We start from the raw sequence: 20,704 nt of genomic DNA on the forward strand, positions 1-20,704 counted from the left end.
CTACTAGGCAACGCCTGAAAACAATTTTTCAATTTTTATACTTCTTCTTTTACCAGGTAGTAATTCAACAATGTTTGATTAGCCCTGTAAATGCCTAGACTTCCATATTCCCTTCTCAAAAAATTTTCCCTCTCTGTTGAAATAAATTTAAATATGAACAACTCCCTAGGGAGGAAATTCAGCCAGTCTGCAAGCATTTGGACATAATCAAACATTGTTAATATTTTTCTCTTTACTGTGTAACATGTTCTCTCATTATATTTATAAAAAAACTTTAACTGGATTTATTTATTTTATTTTTATATTTTGTCTTCTTATATAATAACTTTTGTTTTTCCTAAATAAAATAAAATATAAAATAATTAACAAAAGGTATGTATATAGCATAATCTAGGCGGAAATGGCAAGTGTGACATCGCGAGTCAGGAGAGACAACACAGCTTGCTTCTTAAATGCCTGCCCTTGCTGTAGGAACTCATCGACAGTACCGTTTAGTGAGATATCGTTCACTGTTCTGAGGGTCCTTGGCAGAAGGAAAAAGAATCCGATGTTCGTTGTATAATTTCCCATAGCAAATACAGGATTGGTACGCAAGTTGCGGCGATGCACATTAGGGTTTATCTTAGCAAGGAAATCATCTGCATCCATGCACTTCGATATCAATTTGTGCAAGAATATCAAACCAGCAAAAATCCTTCTAAATTCTGAACTAAAGATATGAAAATACCATAGACGATCAAAATAGTTCACTTCCTTTAACCCGTCAAATAGTATCAGACCACCTTGCCTGAATATATTAAATTATTTTTGGCGTGAAAAACTTTATTATCTATTTATTTAATGTTATTTGTTCACGAACAATACACACGACATTGGTATAATAATTACAGTTTGTCATATTTAGATATTGTTCATGGATTAATATTTGAACCTAACATGCATAAAAAACACTTTTTTTTTTAAAATCGACTAACTCTATTTTGTACAACTAATATTATAAAAGTCATGACAGTAAATTATACCAACAGGTTATTACAAATTAGTTTACCTCACTAACATAAAATACTATTTGTTTTTTTAAAATTGCGTTACAACTCTCCTGTAATTATTTAGTGCATCGTTAATGATGTCAATATTATTATTTAGTTATAAAATATAACTTAATAAATACAGGAGTTCGCGTTTTTTAAATTCAATAAGTGTAAAAATATATTTATTGACTTTGACTCTCCCTGATTATTTTTTATTTAATTGATATTCTTTTGTTCTCAGATCTTCCCCCTCCACATATGCTGAAATGTTTGAGAGAAAGGCCCCTCGAGCTGTTACTATCTGCTCCAATTTTAACTCCAGATTTTTCCTACGCTTTTGGGCCAAGTGTGGACGGCGTTGTCATCGGTGGGTAAATCGTTATACTTTAATAATTATTAAAGATTATTTATAAAGCACCATTTAAAAAAAAAAAGTTCAGAGTTGCTGTACAATAAGCGTCCCAACAGGTATTAGAGCTACAGAGCGCATGGGCATTAGAATTCTCAAATCTATTTACGAAATTTAAGAATGAAATAAATTGATAGTTGATAGCTGATGACCTTAATTCATACACGGAAGCTAAATAATTAAGCTTCATCAGTCATCAGTTTTATCATTCCCTTCCCGCACTCAATGGTGCATAAGGCACCGCATTGGTGTACCAATTGCAGCGTATCTTGATCAATTTTCTTAGATGAAGGTAAGATGATTAGTCTTACGCTTCAATACCAGTTTAGGGACCATGAAATATTTCAGTATGAAAACACCCTATAAAATAAATTTTTCATGTCAGACATGTCGGCAATCTTACCCGAAACCCCTTGCATGGTAGGCAAACGCGCTGACCATTACACCACGAGGCCGACAACAAGAATTAATTATTTCATTTAATTATGTAAAATAACGAATAATGACCACTAAAAAACTTGAATTTGCCAGGATTTGTTTAGTGAGTGGTGAGGTCAGAGTTTTATTGCTTTCCATTTGTGTATTTTATATATATTTTATTCGATGCATACAAAAAGCCAAATTAAAGTGTTTGGAATGCATTTCAATTAATATTTTTTTTTTTTTTAAATTGCCTTGTTTTAAAAAATATATATCGGCATCTTAGACGTTTTCGATATTATTTTCTAAACAGGCTACATAAATTTCCAAAAGAACGGAAGATAGGTATTATTTAGTTGCATTTTACCTAGGGTCAGTTTATTTTTTGATCATATTAATAAAATTCATAAGAATACCGAAACATTCACATACGCAATAAAATAGTTGATGTTAGTTTAAAAAAAAGCCACATAAAAAGTTGTAACGAAAATTATCATTTTCTTATCATCAAAAATTCAAGATCGAAACATGAGTTTTAAGAAAAATGCGAATAAAGGCAAAACCGCTACTGTCCATGATCACTCTTTTCGAGTTCTCGAACAAAACCAGTAGAAAAATACTTTATTTTTACTCTTGTGTTGGCTGTGATGTCACACTAGTCTACAGATGATACAAGACTTGATATGTCTCTCTTATTTTTTAAAGTAATGAATTTTTTATTTTTTTTAAATCTTTAAATGGACATTGTCGCACCGGATTAAAAAAGTAAAATTAAGATCAAAAAAGTAAGATTTTAATACAAAAAATATTTATACATGCCACGCGAAGAATGAATGTCACCAATAAACTAATAAATATGTGTAAGAGAGCACGAATATAGAACTCGTAACAAGGAAGGCAGAAGCGCTGTTTTGTGGCCGGTGTTTGTGTTAAACAGATTAAGTCGGTTATGGATAGTGATTGGAGACGCACGCATGTAAAATGGCCGGCTTATTTATGATTTTGAATTAATTTTCCTATAACGGGGCAATTTTTTTTATTTAAATCATATAAAGTTGTTTCTGCATAGTTTGCAATAAAAACAACAAATGCACAAAATTTTATAACCGTTTTATAGAAAAAAAATTCTATCGGACAATATTAATAAAATTATTTTTTTATTCCAAAAAGTGGTTTAAAATAATATCCATATAAATTCACCAACATGTCACAGAACGTGGTTTGGTGGGATTTTATTAATTTGTAAAAAAAAAAAAAAACTGTTAAAAGTGTAATGTATATTAATGTAAAATAAAATAAAAACACCACGATTAGGTTTAAAAAAATCCAAAAAAATATATGTTTGTGACATTTGAGTACTTCAAAAGGTCTTCAATTATTTTGATTTCAGGTTCTCTTCGGCTTGGTAACGACAAAAAAATGTACAAACGTTCACTTTTCATTTGTGTACTTTGCGTGTACCTACATACACCCAAGGAAATACGTAGTTCTTTGAAAGCTCCGAGGCGGGTGTTTTCATCCCCCTAGTAACACTCCCCACCCTTACAAATTGAACATGTCTCGCAACAATTGCTGGCCATCAATCAATTGATTAATCCTCTTTTGTGCAAAGGTTTCTCCACCCGCCATTTTGCTGTTTGTTTTCGATTCCCGCCAAAATTCAGAAACTCCCGCCAAACGATCGTGTTTCCCGCTAATACATGTTCGGTAAATAATTATGCAGGAATAAATGACACGCGAGTTAGTTGTTAAACTCGTGGGACATAACCAAAATAATTTAAATTAATATACTAGGCTGATTTTGTAAATTTTGTGATTAACACATTAATTAAAGGTTCTTTCTTTGTTGACGACCACTTGCATATGCAAACAAGTTGATGAACAATATTATTCTTTTGTCAAAGCATACACATTTTTTTTTTGGAAACCGAAAATAATTATCTGTCGATTTTAATTCGGCGTACAGATTGCGGTTTCTCAAAACTGAACAATAATAAGGATCAAGAAGATTCTAAAAATAAGATGAGTCTTTGAATTAAAAAAACAAGCCCTGAAGAATTTTAAATTAATGAAAAAATCACAAAAAAAAATTGTTTCCAATATTTTGTACTCTTACATCATAAAATATATAAACGGAGGAGCATGAGAAAGTTTTTCATATCATTCGAATATTTATTATTTATTAGGATATTTAAATACAATCGATGAAGAGACATTTGTTACTCACAGCGATTTCGTTTTGTAAAATGTATCCAAACACTAATAAATGACAACGTTTTCTCTTTTTTTCTTCATTTTTCAAGTATTTTTGTTACTCTATGACTGAATTAACCATTTTTACAAAAAACTTATAAAATTAAGACATAAATTGACGCTGGAAACGAAAAAGTTACCAAGTGACATTTAGAAAAGAGCCAATTAGTTTTATTTGAATTATTAATAAAGAATCTTTTTTCTGTTATTTTTATTGAAAACATATATTTTATTTATTTAATTTTATTAAAACACCTTGTAGGCTTTTACATATACATATAAAGATAGACATGTATTTTACATCAATGTAACAAAAAAATATTTTTAAAATTTGAAAAAAAGTCATCTTTACATATTTGTATAAAATATATGGGTATTCTATACAAAGTACATATAAAGTACATACATAAATTGCAGTGAAAAAAAAAAAAGATGCATTTTTAAATGTAAAAAAATAAATGTATTTTACACAAAAGTAGCAAAAAAAAATAATTAAGAAGAGCAAGAAAAAAAAACATATATTTACATATTAGTAAAAATATACGGGTTTTCATAATAATACATACGTATATTGCAGTGGAGAGAACAGAAGTGCACTTTTTCGTATTAGTTATATTAAGATAATCTTAAAATTAGAAGAAGTTGGAAAAAATAATAATTTAAAATGCAGATATAAGTCAATAAACGGCACACAAATAAAATCAACATAGTATTATTTAGGTATTTTAATTTGAACAAAGTAAATTGATATACTGCATTTTAAAATTCAAATGTGTTACATTTAACAAATCTTTATTGATTGTGTATTCATTTGCAAACGCATGAATTCCCTAAGGCGAGTGTGCACTGTAGTTTTTTGTAGATACATTTACATATAATAGTTTATTAAATCGGGTAACCCGGCCCAGAAATCGCTAATTAATTAGTTGTAACATTTGGGAAAAGTCAAAATTTGAATTCAATATTTCATACCTTATCTGCCTTAGAAGATTCACTACTTTTTTTTATTCTTAAAAGCGTTTTTTTAATGTTTTTATTCTGCTTGTATAAGAAAAGGTTTTTGGCGTATATATTGTTGTGATATATTTAGTTATAAAGATGCTAAAGTTGCTTTGTTTCTTTGATATTCTCAATATGTGTTTTTTTTTTAATGTTCATATAGTTTTCGACCCAAATTGAGTTTTTGTAACTCCTGGGAATGTAATTTAACGTATTATACTTTACTTGTAAAATACTTTTAATTTGATTAATTAATATGTTCCACTGAAATACTTAATTGTAATTAACTAAACGTAAAAATTTATGTTCAACTCTTTGAATATAATTTATATGCAGTTTAAAATATAGTGGCCATATAACCGAGTTGTATTCAAGTTGACTACGTTGTAAAGAAACATATAATATTTTTATTAAATTGTACCGAATTGATACAAATAAACAAGTTTTTTTTTTTTTTTTATTTAATAAAAAAAACTTTTTTTTGCTCGCCTGCAAAGTTGCTGTGTTGTTGAATATTTTTTTCCTTTCCAGCGTCGATATTTATGTAAAATATAATAATAATTTATACAGTATAAAGACGTGTTTATTGTTGCTTTGCATATTCACTCACGTTATATTTTATATACTATTTATAAACATAATATTTTAAATACCGTATTTTTTTTGTAAACTCTTATTTTTTTAAATTAAAATAAAAATAAATACACTTTTAGTAGTTTTTTATTTTTATTTTAATAGTAATTAATAACCACAAAATAAGTGAGTCAAATATAAATGTTATCTTGAATTTTTATTTATGCAAATAAATTTTCTGATTTGTGTTAACATTTTTTAATGTTTTGATGACTGTGATTCGATTCATCGACCATGTTTTCTATTTTATTGGTTTTAATTTGCCAGACACAGGTGACATGGTGTCTATGCAAGACAGTGGCCAGTACGACTACCCGGGTGGACTGGGAGGTCAGGCCAGGCAGAGGTCTCCGCAGAATGCAGTCAACATCCTCAACCACGTGCTTCTAAGAAAAAGTGCAGTTGCGCAACTAACAAAGTAAGCTAATTCAATATATATTTTTATAGGCAAATTCATGTTCTTCTAGAGCTTTTTTCTAACATTAATATAACAGAAGATTTAACCAATGAACGATTCATAAAAGATAAGTATTTTTAGTATATAAACAGGGTGTTCTTTAAACCCTGTCACATCCGAAACCACGATGATCAGTATGATCAAGAAAACATATTGGCACATTAAAATATTTTTTTAGAACGAATAAAATTTACAAAAATAAAATATTTAAAAAAACAAATGGTTAAATTAACAAAAACAATGGGAGGGGGGAGTCTGATACAGCGTCAACCACATGGCCACGCCCTTTTCGCTTCTCGGATTCGGAAATTCAGATCAGGAAGTCCGTGTTGTAAACCCTGTTCTAATTTAACTTGTTTTCTATTCTTATCTTCACAATTTATTTTTCGAATTACGCAAAATGGTGTATTTTAAAAAATCCTTTTTTATTTTTCAATGTTTATACATTCTTCTTCAAGAATAATCACCATCCAACAACAGCATTTTTTGCGATCGTTGAAATATTTCAAGAACGCACTTTTTGATATGGCCGTTAGTTTCGTCAGCGATTCGATCTTTATCTGCTCTGTGGTCGCGACACGTCAACCTTTTAGTCCTTTTCATCTATAAACAAATAAAAAAGTCGCAGACAGTAAAATCCAGTGAATATGGTGGCTGGTGAATCCAAATAACTCCCGAGTGGTTAAATGCAGTCGCTGTCTACAAAAAATGGACAAACTGAAAATATTGTTTGTATAAAATAAAAATAATTCAACGCATTTGTTAAAAATAATGAAAATCATAGTAAATTTACACAAATAACAATTGCTTTATCTACTACATATACACTTAGATAATAGATTTCTCTAGATTATGTCTAGTCTGCCTAACTAGGTACAACCTGCTTTAAGGCAGACATTTTTATCCAAAAATAAACATTAACATCACTACCTACTAGTTTATTTACTATATTTATTATTTATGAATATATAATGAGTAAATTTTCCCATTTTTTCTCGACCTAAACTCAGTAGTCAATTTTTTACAGATTTATTAAATTGAATCCGGGTTATGGTTTTGCAATGTTTGGTAACATATTGAATATTTTGGAGCCCAGAAACCTGAAATTTCTTTGCCCGAATTTAGAGTTCGTGATGGACCCCATGATTCCTCTAGTTTGACTTCTGTAATGGTTCATTTTTTGACATAATCATCTTAATAATAACTGTTTATAAACAATATTTTGAGTTTGTCCAAATTTTTGTAGACAAGAAAGAATTGAAGGAATATAGATGTTCAAATATGGGCAGAATGGTTCATGTTACACAGTGTGTAAAATGGCTACTTTTACCAGCCAATGATAGGTCACAAGCCCTGTGGATGCCTAGACTTCTGTATTACCTTCTTTAAAATGCTCTTTGTCTGTGTTGTAATATGTTAAACGTACTGTTTATATTAAAATTCTTTTTTTGAAATAATGATTTTAATTCTAGATACGATCTGATGCTCGGAGTCACAAGAGCCGAGGCCTACTTCGCTTTTAGCGGTGATGACGTTCAATATGGAATTGAAGCTGATCGTCGTTCCAAGATCCTCAGGACTTTCGTGAAGAACACGTACAGCTACCATTTGTCGGAGATCCTGGCTACTATCGTCAACGAATACACTGATTGGGAGAGGCCTGTGCAGCATCCAATCAACATCAGGTAAGAAAATAGCTTAACCGTATAGAATTTTCATCATCATCATCATTTATATCGGCTCCTTAATTGAAGCAAATAGTATATACAAAAAGCCTCCATGCATTTCTATCGGCTGCCAAGTGGTCGTCCACGATGTCGGAAACCTGATGCCTTGCAAAATAAGCAAGCGTAGTATCGCCTCCGCTTGACGACAGTTGTCACCGGAGTTTGCTGCGTCCGTTCTCCTTTTACTTCATTCATCACAAAGTCAAACCACCGCACACCCAAGATTCTTCAAGAGACACTAGACCTTTTTTCAAAATTCAGAATTTTACAGGCGCTATATAGGTGGAATTTGCATTTCAATTAGTAAATATACAATCTCCACATAGCCTTGATACTGTTGAATGCAGCGCCTGCTACTCCTAACCGCACTTCTCGTCCTTTTTAAAAGCTGACGTTTTCTGTAACGTGGACTTCCAGGTATTTGAAGCTTTCCGCATACAATTCTAGGCATACGTTAAGTTGAACGTGTTGCGTGGTGCTGAGATGACTAAAACTCAATAATTCCTAAATCACAGCATAAAAAAAAAAATCTAAGCCCAAAGTCCAGAAATACATGCAAAGAATCCCTTACAACTTCCTCTGAAGCAACGAAATTTCATCTTGATCAAGAAACATCATAATGTTACTTCTTCTAACGTCGATTGACAACCTTTTAACCCTAGCCGGGCAAACTGAGGAATAATCACCATGAAAACTGGTTAAAAAAACGTGGTTGGGATAACTCGGCACAACCATTTCATTATCATTTATATACCTTTGACCGCAGAGTACTGGTACACCAAATACACCATATCTTGATCATCTTTACCATGAAGTGGCGATTAGCCTTACACACCACGTACCAGACTAGAGACAATCAAACGTTGCAGTATTAAACCATCTTTTGTTGATGTAGTTGATAAAGGTTTTAGCTCTTTTACTTCACAAAAGTCAACAGATGGAAGAGTTAAGAAAATGTGGATGTTCAAACATGGGCAGAATGGTGAATGTTACACAGTTTGTAAAGTGGCCACTTAAACCAGCCAATGACAGGTCATAAGCCCTGTAAATGCCTAGACTTCCATATTCCTTTCTCAAAAATGTTTTCCATCTCTGTTAAAATAAATTTAAATATGAATAACTCCCTAGGGAGGAAATCCAGCCAGTCTGCAAGCATTTGGACATACTCAAACATTGTCAAAGTTTTTTTGTTCAATAGATCTACATTGGTCGCAGTGACGGCAATAGCTTATTTAGTACTGACCTCTATCTACAAGAAGAAAAAAAAGATTGAATTTAAACGCACTCGTCAAATATTTCAGGTCTATTCCACAAACAAAAATTTAGTCTTCGTTTACCCTCACTCGTGAACAATAGTAAAAATAAATTAGCGAATTGAAACACGTATTTGATAAAAAGGTTTACTTTGAAAATCATATTTTATACTACCATCGTTTATATACTGCACTGAAACTTGTAAATTGAAAATGCAAAGTCTGTAGCGGATTCGAACAAGATGAGGTCTGTGACCAAGACAGAAGGCTTTGATTAAAATGTTTGCCTCTGTTCACAATAGTATTATGATTGCGTTCGTATTTCTAGGCGAACAAAAGTTCCAGATAACGAGGGCTCTATACGCTTTAAGACTACTTTAATCAAACCTACAGCTAAAATACAGTAGATAAATATTCTAACGGAATTAAAGAATCAACATTTTTTTTATTAAATATGATTATTTTGTAAGTATTACTAAGAATTTACGTTTTCCAAGTATAATTATTATAGGTGAAGGCAAAGTTTGATGATAATATGCGGATTGTGTTTTATAGACGAATTGATTAAACTTTTTATTAAACTTTTTATACACATATTTTTGAATTGGCATAACCTATTTTTAAATTTCCTCATGTTACCTTTTTTATGCTATGTAGCTGTGTAGGAGTTATTCCTTAAAAAAAAACAAAACAAAGGTGTATATAAAAATACAAGAAGTCATATGTGTATATTAATTCATTTATTTCAATACTAGTCTTAAAAGGTAAAGAGTGGAAAAGGGGATATATTTTGGAAGTGAAAAAATATGGTTCTTTTTGCATAATTTCAACATAGATATTGTTGAAACATCTTTGATGGTGTATGAGAGATGATTTCACATTTTATTCGCATGTATAACTAACGAGTAAGAGAAGAAATAGGAATTGTAGATGCGAAATAATTGGGTGTTTTAAGAATAAGAATAATGCGTACGTTCGCAGCCATATTGAGTTTGCATCAGTTGTTTGGAATCCTCGATTTACAATTTATATATCACAACCAGATAAAATACAGAAAAGATTCCTTAAACTTCTGGATCGTAAATCTCTTACATATTTTGACTCGTATGAAGAATTCCTTTTCTTCCTTTCATCGTTTAATTTCCCTTACTAAACGTAGAAGCATTTCTGATCTGTCTTTCCTCTTCAAAATTCAAAAAAAAAATATCGATGGTCCATATCTCTTAGAGCGTATTTCAATCAATTGTCCCGTAAAATCAACGCGACAAGTTCATTTTTTATGATTTATTGCCCAAAAAAAATATGTTCAAAACTCGTTTATTTATCGTAGCTGCTCCAAATTTAATTCACTTTGTCCCCATTTAGATATTTTTGATACAAAATTTTGTGACTTCAAGAAAAACTTTTTGAAACACTGTAAAATGAAACATTTGTCAGTGTTTAATAAGTTTATGTTCCTTTAAACATATTTTTTTATTATAATATCAAAATTTTGAACTGGTCAACTATATTATGAAAATCCCTCTCCTTCACTCTATTTCCTCATCCCTTAACCTTCTTACGAGCTCTTTTTTTTCTCATGTCTTATGTAATATATTATTTTTCTCTTTACTGTGTAACATGTTCTCTCGTTATATTGGTGAAAAACTTAAACTGGATGTATGTTCTATTTTGTATATTTTGTACTTTTATATAACAACTGTTGTTTTTCCTTAATATATAAATAATGATGCCTTACCTCAGTGATTTTGATAGATTTTAAAAGCAAAGTTTTTTTTAAAGAATAACCCCCTAAACCTCTATTTTAGACGCTTGTCAGTAAGTGAAAAATAGAGGATGTGGAAAAAAGTTCTAAAAAATACACTACAACACTCAAAACGCAGTTGACAAAAAAATCTTCTTTGTATCTCTTTCTTACAACTGGCGAGAATCCAACACCGCGACTGCAGTTTTACACTTAACCGTCTAACCAAGTGCGCCACGGCGCTTGTTAAATATAAATATATATATATTTGCACAGTAGCCTCAAAGGTGAAGATTACCATCTATAGGTTAAAAGATTCTTATTCTTATTTTTCAAAGAGTCTTATTTTTTAAAGGTGTATTTATTTAATAAAAGTAGAGTTCTCTTTACATCAACGCAAGGTTTTTGTTCTAGAATTACAGCATTCGCGTGAAAGGGTAAACTCAAAGCAGGAAGGAGAGCTTCGTTTTTGGAAAATATCACGTCTAAACTACTAAAGTAAAGAAAGCTTCGCATTTCTTCTGATCGGAAAAATAAGGCACGAACTACTTTGCTTTATGGTCCTTAAACTTTTTTTATTCTTTAATTCTAAAGATATTGCAAAAATGTTATCCTGTATTATATACGTTACGTAAAATAACGGCCACATTCGATACATTGCGAGAAAATTTGATACCTATCTCTAAATTTTTAATTAATTTGCTTGGCGAAAAAAAATATTTTCCTTGAATTCTTGTTCACGTGATTTGTATCAAGTGTCGTATTTAATTCATTTTAAATTCATGAATAACCTTTTTTTTTAATGTTAACTTTTAATTTGATGGTTTAATTCAATTCACCATATGCAATCAAAAAATAAATTATGCAGAAAATATCGATAATGGAGATGATTTCTTGTTTCTAATACTAGCTCGTTGTATTTTTTTTGCACCACAACAGGTCAGGAGACCCAATTATATTAGTGAATTATAACACAGAACACCCAGGCTCGAGAAAAATTACATTCGATTTTTATATTCTTACCGGAAATCGAACCGGGAACCTTCCATGCGTGAGTCAAGTGTTTTAACTATTATACCTCGGAAGCTGCCATGATTACATAGCAACACGCCATTTTTTTTTAGTATAATGCTATGATTACATAGTGACCATATATTTATAATTACTTTTCTATCAACTGTTGGTACGAGGAGTGGTCTCCGAAAACATTAGTGTTTTTTTACATTTTATGTATGCTTAATTAATTTATTTCATACAATATTTATAATAATAAATGTAAGCTTTTAATAACATTGCATTAAACTGACTAACAACAGGTCATAAGCCATGTGCCTAAACTTTTTCATCCCCTTGTTGCTTATTAATTATATTTAAATTTGAAAAAGAAAGACAAGTTTTTTCTGATTTATTTGTATTCAGCAACTGTCCATTATTAAATTTCTTCATGTTACTTATTGTACAATAATTTAAAACCCTTGTGCTTTGAGTTTTGAAACTCTGTTTTTTTCCTCATTGTTAAAAGTATCATTTTTTCTTTTGTTTCAGATGTATAGATCAAAAATCATCATTTGTAGGATGAATGGCCAATAATCAAATCATTTAGTTTGTATGGGATTGTTAGTTAAATTTCATTTCTTTTTATTTTAACTAACCCCTTAACTATGTTTTAAATGAAAATTCCAACATTGTATTTTATTTTTTGCTTCACCTACTATGAAAAAGTTTTTTTTTAAATATTTATTTATTTTTATATTTATTTTATTGTCTTTGATTTTCCTTTGATTACGTAAATAAATTGTGTTTTTTCTATAGAAAAAACATATTTGCAATACTTCGAACAGTCGTAAAATATTATTATAATTTTTTAAATGTTACAAAGTGAATGATAGTTCAATAAATAAAATCTAAACAAATAATTAATTTTATTTGTTGGGCTTTTTTTATAATTGTTAAATTACTCAGTTACCCATTGAAAAATATTTTGCATCATTATAATTCAAACCTCATTGAGATCTATGAACGATTAAAATATCCTTACAAAAAAATACGATTGCATGAAAGCTGCATTTTCTATTCACGTATTTGGAATCCCGTTACTTGCATTAGAGACACATTTTCCGTAAAGCTGCAATTGAAAAAGCCTTGAAATTATTCCAACAATATCTTTTTTTATAAATGAACGCCTTGAAGTCGTTTTGAAAGCATCAATGAAGACTACAAAACTAAAAATACAGTGAAATATAATTTAACGCTGTTTAAAATACGTCAAATGCAGGAATAACTTATCCTTTGTGCAAACTTGGGGAAAAAATTTCTAAGAACCAATCCGTCTGAACTTTGCGGTAGCTATGAAGAAAAATTAACAACTTATTTTCTTCTTATTATTTTTCAGTTTTCCGGTTCTTTGTTTTCGTGTTTTCTTATTTCTAGTTATCCCAAACTAATATTTGAAAAGTATTTTCTTTACAACAACAATTCAGTGGTTCAGTGCTTAATAGTTAAGGGGATATGTTGATCTGGCTTTTAATTTATTTATTATTATTTTTTATATTTTTCATTTTTTTTTATTTATTTTTACACCACAACAGGCTAGGAGGCCCAATAACAGTGGTGAATTACGTCACAGAACACCCAGGATTGAGAAAATCACATTTTAATTTTTGTATGCTAACCGGGAATCGAACTCGGAACCTTTCGTGTGTGAGTCAAGCGTCTTAACCACTACACCACGGAGGCCCCCTCATTTTTTCGTACAAAGGAATTCCCGTATTTTCTTCCTAGATTACAGCTCTAGAGGCAATGATTTTTTAACGCACTTTAGGTATCTACAATTGGCGTGTACCAACTATTAAAAAAAAAGAATTATCTTTTATTTGAGTTTAGACCATCCAATCACCCTTATGACTACCTAGTTTACTTTGCCGTCTCCAAATGTACTGTATTAAGATATGTTAACATTCTTTTTAAAACTAAAACGTAAGTATTCACTGAAATTCAGTTTGAATCTTTTAAACAAAAAAATAATGAAAATAGGTTGAAATTGGGCGCCGGGAAAATGGAAATTCGCGATCTCAATTATGTCGATTATAGTAAAGCGTAACCATTCCAACTAAGAGTTATTATTTGCATAGTATTTGGAAAGGCATTTGCGATGGAGAGACAGAAAATCAGCATTCAAATACCTTTTTATCAAACCACTCATTCACCGCTGTACAATTAATTAATTTTGGTGTCAAATATTATTGTTTACATAACAAGTATTTCCTAATTTTTACCGTTATCAACGTCGCATTTTTAGGGCAAAAGGTAAAAAAAACTATCTTTTAAATCGGGTCAAAGAAACTGAAACCTTTACCTTTGCTTCACAAAAGTCAACCGATGGAAAAGTTGAGGAAATGTGGATGTTCAAACATTTGCAGAATGGTGAATGTTACACATTGTGTAAAGTGGCCACTTAAACCAGCCAATGATAGGTCATGAGCTCTGTAAATGCCTAGACTTCCATATTCCGTCCTCAAAAATGTTTTTCCTCTATGTTGAAATAAATTTAAATATGAATAACTCTCTAGGGAGGAAATCCAGCCAGTCTGCAAGCATTTGGACATACTCAAGCATTGTTGAATACATTTTATTATCAGCGTGTCTTTTTAAGAAAAAGAAAAGCAACTTATGAAAAGAAAAATAATTATAATAGTTATGACGTATATAATTCCCGCATAAGAAATTATGTTTTCTGGGGAATAAAGTTTACAAAAAACATTTATCTGCGTGTTTGTTTTGGTAAACGATAAGGTCCTTGTCATTTAACTGCTCCTTCCAAAGAAATGTCTCTCGCATGAGTAATTCTTGTCTGGGATCCTGTGTTTCATACGATTTAACGATATCAAAAAATGTGTTGTCACTCGGTAGCTACTTGTATATGTAATATACGTATATGTAAGAACAGCCCGCAATGCTGTCTCTGACAGTCAACGAGATATCACGTTCTTCGTCTGAGACATAGAGCCAAGAATGTCTTACCAATACTAGCATAATAATATGGCTACTTGTGCAACAGTGACTAGTGACTACCCAAAATCTACGAAAGCTCCCCTTCGGATATTTTAATATGTTATGTTATCCATAGTGTTGAAGTGCTTTATCTGTTTAGTTTCTTATTGTTTATTTTTTAGCACGAACACTTTACAAATTTACTACTATGCTCAATGTTTGTTTTTGTAAATTTATTGATAATTTTAAGTTGCCAGAATTTCACTCGTCCATGCACTTTGTAGCCACAAGACGATTAGTAATCTAGCTTCAATAGGTAAATGTTATCAACCATCAAATATCCAAATTTAGTAAATGAGGTCTAGAATTCCAACTGTCCATGCGCTCAGTAGCGGCAAGACTTGTTGAAATCTAACTTAAATTTTTTTAAATTTGTTTTTTATTTAATTTTTTTAAAGATCACTAAATCTCTAAACTTTATTGTCAAATAAAAAATGTCAATAGAAGCTAGATTTTTTATTGTCTATGCGCTCTGTAGCTGTAAGACATGCTGTAATCAAGCTCCTGTATATCATAATTTGAGACGAGGAACAAGAATTCCAACCATCGATGGCATTATCCAGAACGTATAGCCGAAATCCTCTCTCCTCAGATCCTCTCTGAGTTTTTTTGCACAGGTCTCCAAGTCAGGTGTGACTTTAAATAAACTCCTTCTGGTTTCCCAGTCTCGGAGGAGCCATTAGATGGAATTGCAAGTGGCCATCTAAACCAGCCACTGACAAGTCGTGAGCCCTATAAATGCCCAGAATTCTATATTCTCTTCGTAGTTCTTCATTTCTGTTGTAATAAATCAATATGAAACATTTCATCGCAAACTTTTTGCATTTACGTCATAAACGAGTTAAAATAATTTGAGCTTTACTGGATACGTATCCTCGGGAACAAACGATAACTTAACGGGATTTCTCCGACAGAAAGCTCTCTTCAAATAACGAGTAGTGACATAATTACATTACGGTTCTGTTTTCAGCCCTTTAGACTAATATCACTATGTCGCCTTTGTGACAAGCCAGTTTAAAGGCTTGAAAAAGATGTCTGCGGTACCCCAGGATTACGCAGTCTCATTTAGAAAAAAAGTTGAACGTTGGATGCTCCTTTTACTCGCGTACTTATTTTTATATTATAGGAATATTGTTGCGCCAATGTCAAAGTCGCGAATCTGCACATTTGCCAGGTTTGAGTTAAATATACCGCGTATTTCTATTTAAACGGAAAACACAAATACCAAAATAGCAAATTTCAAACAAGGATGTTAAGTTTTTTATTTATTTGTTAATATACTATCAAAATAAACCAATTTTTGTGATAGTATGTTAAGTAAATAATAGCATTTATGAGTAGAAATGTGGACATTAAAACATAGGCAGAATGGTGGATATTACACAGTGCGTAAAGTGGACATTTAAACCAACCAATGACAGAGCATAAGCATTGTAAATGCGTAGACTTCCATATTCCCTTTTTAAAATGTTTTTTTTCTCTGTTGCAACAAATTTTAATCTCACTTTTATCTCGTATTTCATGTCATCGTAAACGAAATTTCATACTATCTGAACATTGTTGTACAAATGTCATATAAAGACAATGACATTTTAGTCTAAACAACAACTGTTTCTCAACATTTAAAGTTAGGAACACAGCAATTGTTGCGTCTAGTTGGAAGTTATACAGAGGGAATAGTGCGCGGATGTGTCTGAAGCAAATTCTAGTTAGGAACCCACTTATCTACTATGATAAGACCAGTTAGTTTTGCATATTATGTAGCCAGAAATTTTGACATTAACTTTGCTTGAGAAGCTTACTAAAACGGTATACCGCATATAAACTTTTTTTTTAATAAATTATTTTGAAAATTGTTCAGTCTTTAACAAAAAATAAGACCAATAACAGATTTCACAATTATATATGATTTAATATAACGGATACAGAAGAATAGAAATAAAAAAATAATTTAAACTATGCATATATGAAAGGGATAAGATTTAGTTTAAAACAACTATTAACCCAATTAAACGCTTTCTTCTCTTTCTATCAACATTTATATAAAAACCACAGAATATTCAGATATTCAAACGTAATTTATTTTTAATCTACTACATGCAAACACTAAATTTTTAGATTCGGAAATACTTTGATTCAAGCGACAAATACATAAAAAAATGAGTTTTTTTTTAATATGTGCTAAATAACAATTATAGGTACGAGGTTGTCAATTTTTTTAAAGTTCGAGATAAGCAATTAGCAAAAATTTACAAGTCTGCTTTCCTTCCATACTTTTACTCTCTTTTACTTTTATTTGCTTTTTATATATCTCGATATTTTTATGTTTTTTCACTTTGTATTTTTGTATTATTTAATTTAGTACGTACTATTATTTGGCATTTATTTATTACTTCTATTTCTTACTAAAGTATTGAGTGAGTTTCTAGAAAACATATCTCAATTATCATTTCAATTGTGTTTTTCATATACACATTCTTTTTCTGTAGATTTTAATGATACTATTATTTTGTTTTTTTTTAATACAATATTTTAAACTATTATTTTGTTGATTTTAATGAAACCATTATTTTGTCTAATTGATTGAGTTGATTGAGTGATTGAGTGATTGATTGAGTGAATCTTAATTTGTATAATTTTTATTTTAAAAATAATTTCTGATTATCTTTTTTGCATTGTATTCTTCGGAGTTGTATTATTCATTACTTTCACCGTTTTTTTCTAGATTGTTATTATATTGTTTCACATGTCATTATAATTTGATCTGATTAATTTTACCATGTATTTATATTGTTTTTTATTATGACTTGACACGGGCATAGCCTAAATAATAAGTTCATGGATATTTAAACTTGTGTAATTTTGAATGAATAAATAAATAAAAAAGAATTTAGTTGATTCATGTTAAATTGAGATATGTTATAATAAAATTAGTAATGTTATATTAAAAAAATTAATTAAATATACTGAAATAATATTCTTAAAATAATGTACTTGAAGTCATTTATTTTTATTTATTATGAAAAGGCGTATTAAACATAAATTGACAAACTGAAGTAATGATAAATTTATTAAATAACTTACCCATAATAAATACGATTATCTTAAATAAAGTTAATGTTTTTAAAATAATAAATTAAAGTTTTTAATGATCATCATCATTATCATTTCCCTATCTTCACTTAGTAGTGCATAGGGCACTGTTGCAGCGTTTTTTGGACCACAACTGGTCAAGAGGCTCTGTTGTGGAGACAGAACACCCAGGGTTTAGAAATGTCATGTTTAATTTTTTACTCTCATCGGAAATCGAACACAGAGCCTTCCGGGCTTGTGATTTAAGCGTGTTAAGCATTACATTAGAAGATATGTTTGACAGATATGGTTAAAAAGACATTATAACGTGGCGGAAATTGTGAACTCATTCATAAAATTCCAAAAAACCAAAAAAATAATATTTGAACTATTAAAAAACTACACTAAAAATGTGCTACAGTTTAGAGGCTGTGAAAAACAATTGATTTGTAATTTAGACAAACTAGCTCCTGAACAGTAACAAATCCACCAAAAATTGTAAAAATCCAAGTGCTCCTGTTGGTGATAGTGAATTTTTTTTTTTTTTGAAATTCAACCAGAAATTCAAGTACCTAGGTCGAAGGTACCTACTTAAATTCAATATTTGGATATTAATAATTTTTAGTTTTGGTTTTCAATCATAAACAAGTACCTCGGTTCATACTTATCAATAAAAAGATTTTTTTGAGGTAATAGCAGGCAAGCCAACGTTCGGGCAGGACAACCTCTGTCGGGTCCGCTAGTTACTAATATTATATTATGTACTATGTAGGTACAATTTTTTTTATCGCTTACCAGTAAATAAAATCACCGTTCGCACTGCCATAGGTCTTAAACACTCGTCCATGGTTCGATTTTTATTTTATAAACATAATTGTTTTCTTTATGCGCCCAGACACGGACTAAAAATTCATTTATAATATTTAAAAAAATATATATATCTAGGCAACAAAGCACGTGACCTCTCAAGAGCTCGGCATTTTCATTGCGAAATTCACGGAATAATTTACTACAATTATATTTTAACAGTACTAAAGTTTCTAATCTTAGAGTTTAGACCAAAACTCCGCATAAAGTTGTCACGCTAAAATGAGCTTTGCCGTCGTCTTGAGTAATATGTTAGTAAAATTGGTTAAGTTTAGAATTCTTACGACTGCGTCTAGGACTCGCGAGTGCAGTATGCCACATGGTGATAATTTTGTATTAAAATAAATACTAAAATACGCAAATTACAGCAATAAGGAAGTTCAGTGCTACTGGAAGTATTTTCTTACGCGAAGTAAAAATTAGAACTAAAGGAATAAATAAAATTACTTTGTTTTATTAACCACTTATTTATTATCACAACCGACTAGTTTCGGCAACTCACGTTGCCCTCTTCAGGGTTATATAATGACTAAATATACATACTTAAAAGAAACAGTTAACAGTGGGCGTCGATAGAGATAGAGGAGGGGGTTATTTTTTTTTTTAATAAAAACCTTTATTAGCATAAATAAACAATACATTTAGTAAAAAAATGGGTAAACACTTAAGGTTGACCTTGACAAAAAAGAGTCTGGCTCTTGTGTTTGGCAAGTTTACAAAATAACATAAAAAATAAACAAAAAATGCAAAACAAAATAATTAAATAAATAAAAAAATTAAACAATTTTAAAAATTGAGAAAATATAACACTAAAAAATATTATATAAAAACACAAATTTATAAAGACAGGCACATATTAGGCAAACATCTATTTTTTCAAAATACAGTTAATGTTAATTATGTCAAAAAGCTTTTCTTTAATTTATCCTTAAATATTCCGTAATTTATTTCTTGACGTAGATTTTGTGGTGAATTATTGAAAAGCTTCCGTCCTATGTAAGTGTAATGATGTTTGGCCGTGGTAGTTTTAATTCTTTGTAGAGCGAGGCATCCTGTTCTTAACCTTTCCGTTGCGTTATACAATTACCCCCCTCCTCTATCGAAATGTAAAAATAAACTAACGTCATTAGTTAGACATAAGACAGTATGGAAAATTATTTCACGACAAAATAAACGCTCGTAATTGTTGTATTTAAATTAATATTTTTTGTAATCTTTGGAAAGAGCTAAGTTTTTGAAAGATTAATTTCATCTCGAGCGGGTAGGAAGAATTTTTTTATCAAAAAACAATTATTAAATAAAGTAAGCACCTGTGTTCCTTAAAAATTTCAAATTACTAGAAAATTTAAAAATCTCCCAAGGGTGGAATTTTTCTTCGGGCGCACTTGTCCTAGTTTCACAAAATAGTGAAAATTCCCGCGCATACTTAATTCCTCCAGCATATGTGGAGCGTGTGAAGCGTGCACTAGTGCGGTGCGAGCGGGACGGAGATTGCGCGCCGCGTAAGCGCGTCTCTCTCCGGCGCAATTTACGTTCCCCATTTTCGTTTTGCTGAAATAATGAAAGGGGACTTGTATGGCCGACTAGAATTTTGAAGAACTGGCTGAATTAAGTGAACAACTCGACTTTCTGGAAAGAAAAACTAAATGTCTTGGCCATGTATAAGTAGTTGACTAGTGTAGGTAGTGTGAATACGTAGATCAAAAACATTAATTGCTTAACATTATTTTTCCTAAAAGATCAGAATGTACACCCCATTTTTGAAATATTTTTTTTTCACCAAAAAACA

The 20,704-nt window shown here is 30.5% G+C and overlaps 1 protein-coding gene across 1 annotated transcript in view; it reads left to right on the forward strand.

Annotated features, from left to right (window-relative positions):
- Nlg3 (Neuroligin 3) overlaps nucleotides 1-20,704 on the forward strand; it is a 129,344-nt gene that overhangs the window by 78,073 nt on the left and 30,567 nt on the right. The window contains exons 4-6 of the mRNA XM_088227759.1: nucleotides 1,273-1,398; nucleotides 6,013-6,163; nucleotides 7,675-7,887. Of these exons, the coding sequence (XP_088083885.1) occupies nucleotides 1,273-1,398; nucleotides 6,013-6,163; nucleotides 7,675-7,887 (490 nt within the window). The remainder of the gene's footprint in view (nucleotides 1-1,272; nucleotides 1,399-6,012; nucleotides 6,164-7,674; nucleotides 7,888-20,704) is intronic.

This window comes from Micrasema longulum, unplaced genomic scaffold (genome assembly GCF_059751315.1).
Source record: "Micrasema longulum isolate JH-2025_06_02 unplaced genomic scaffold, ASM5975131v1 h1tg000534l, whole genome shotgun sequence".
In the NCBI taxonomy this organism is placed as follows: Eukaryota; Metazoa; Arthropoda; class Insecta; order Trichoptera; family Brachycentridae; genus Micrasema; species Micrasema longulum.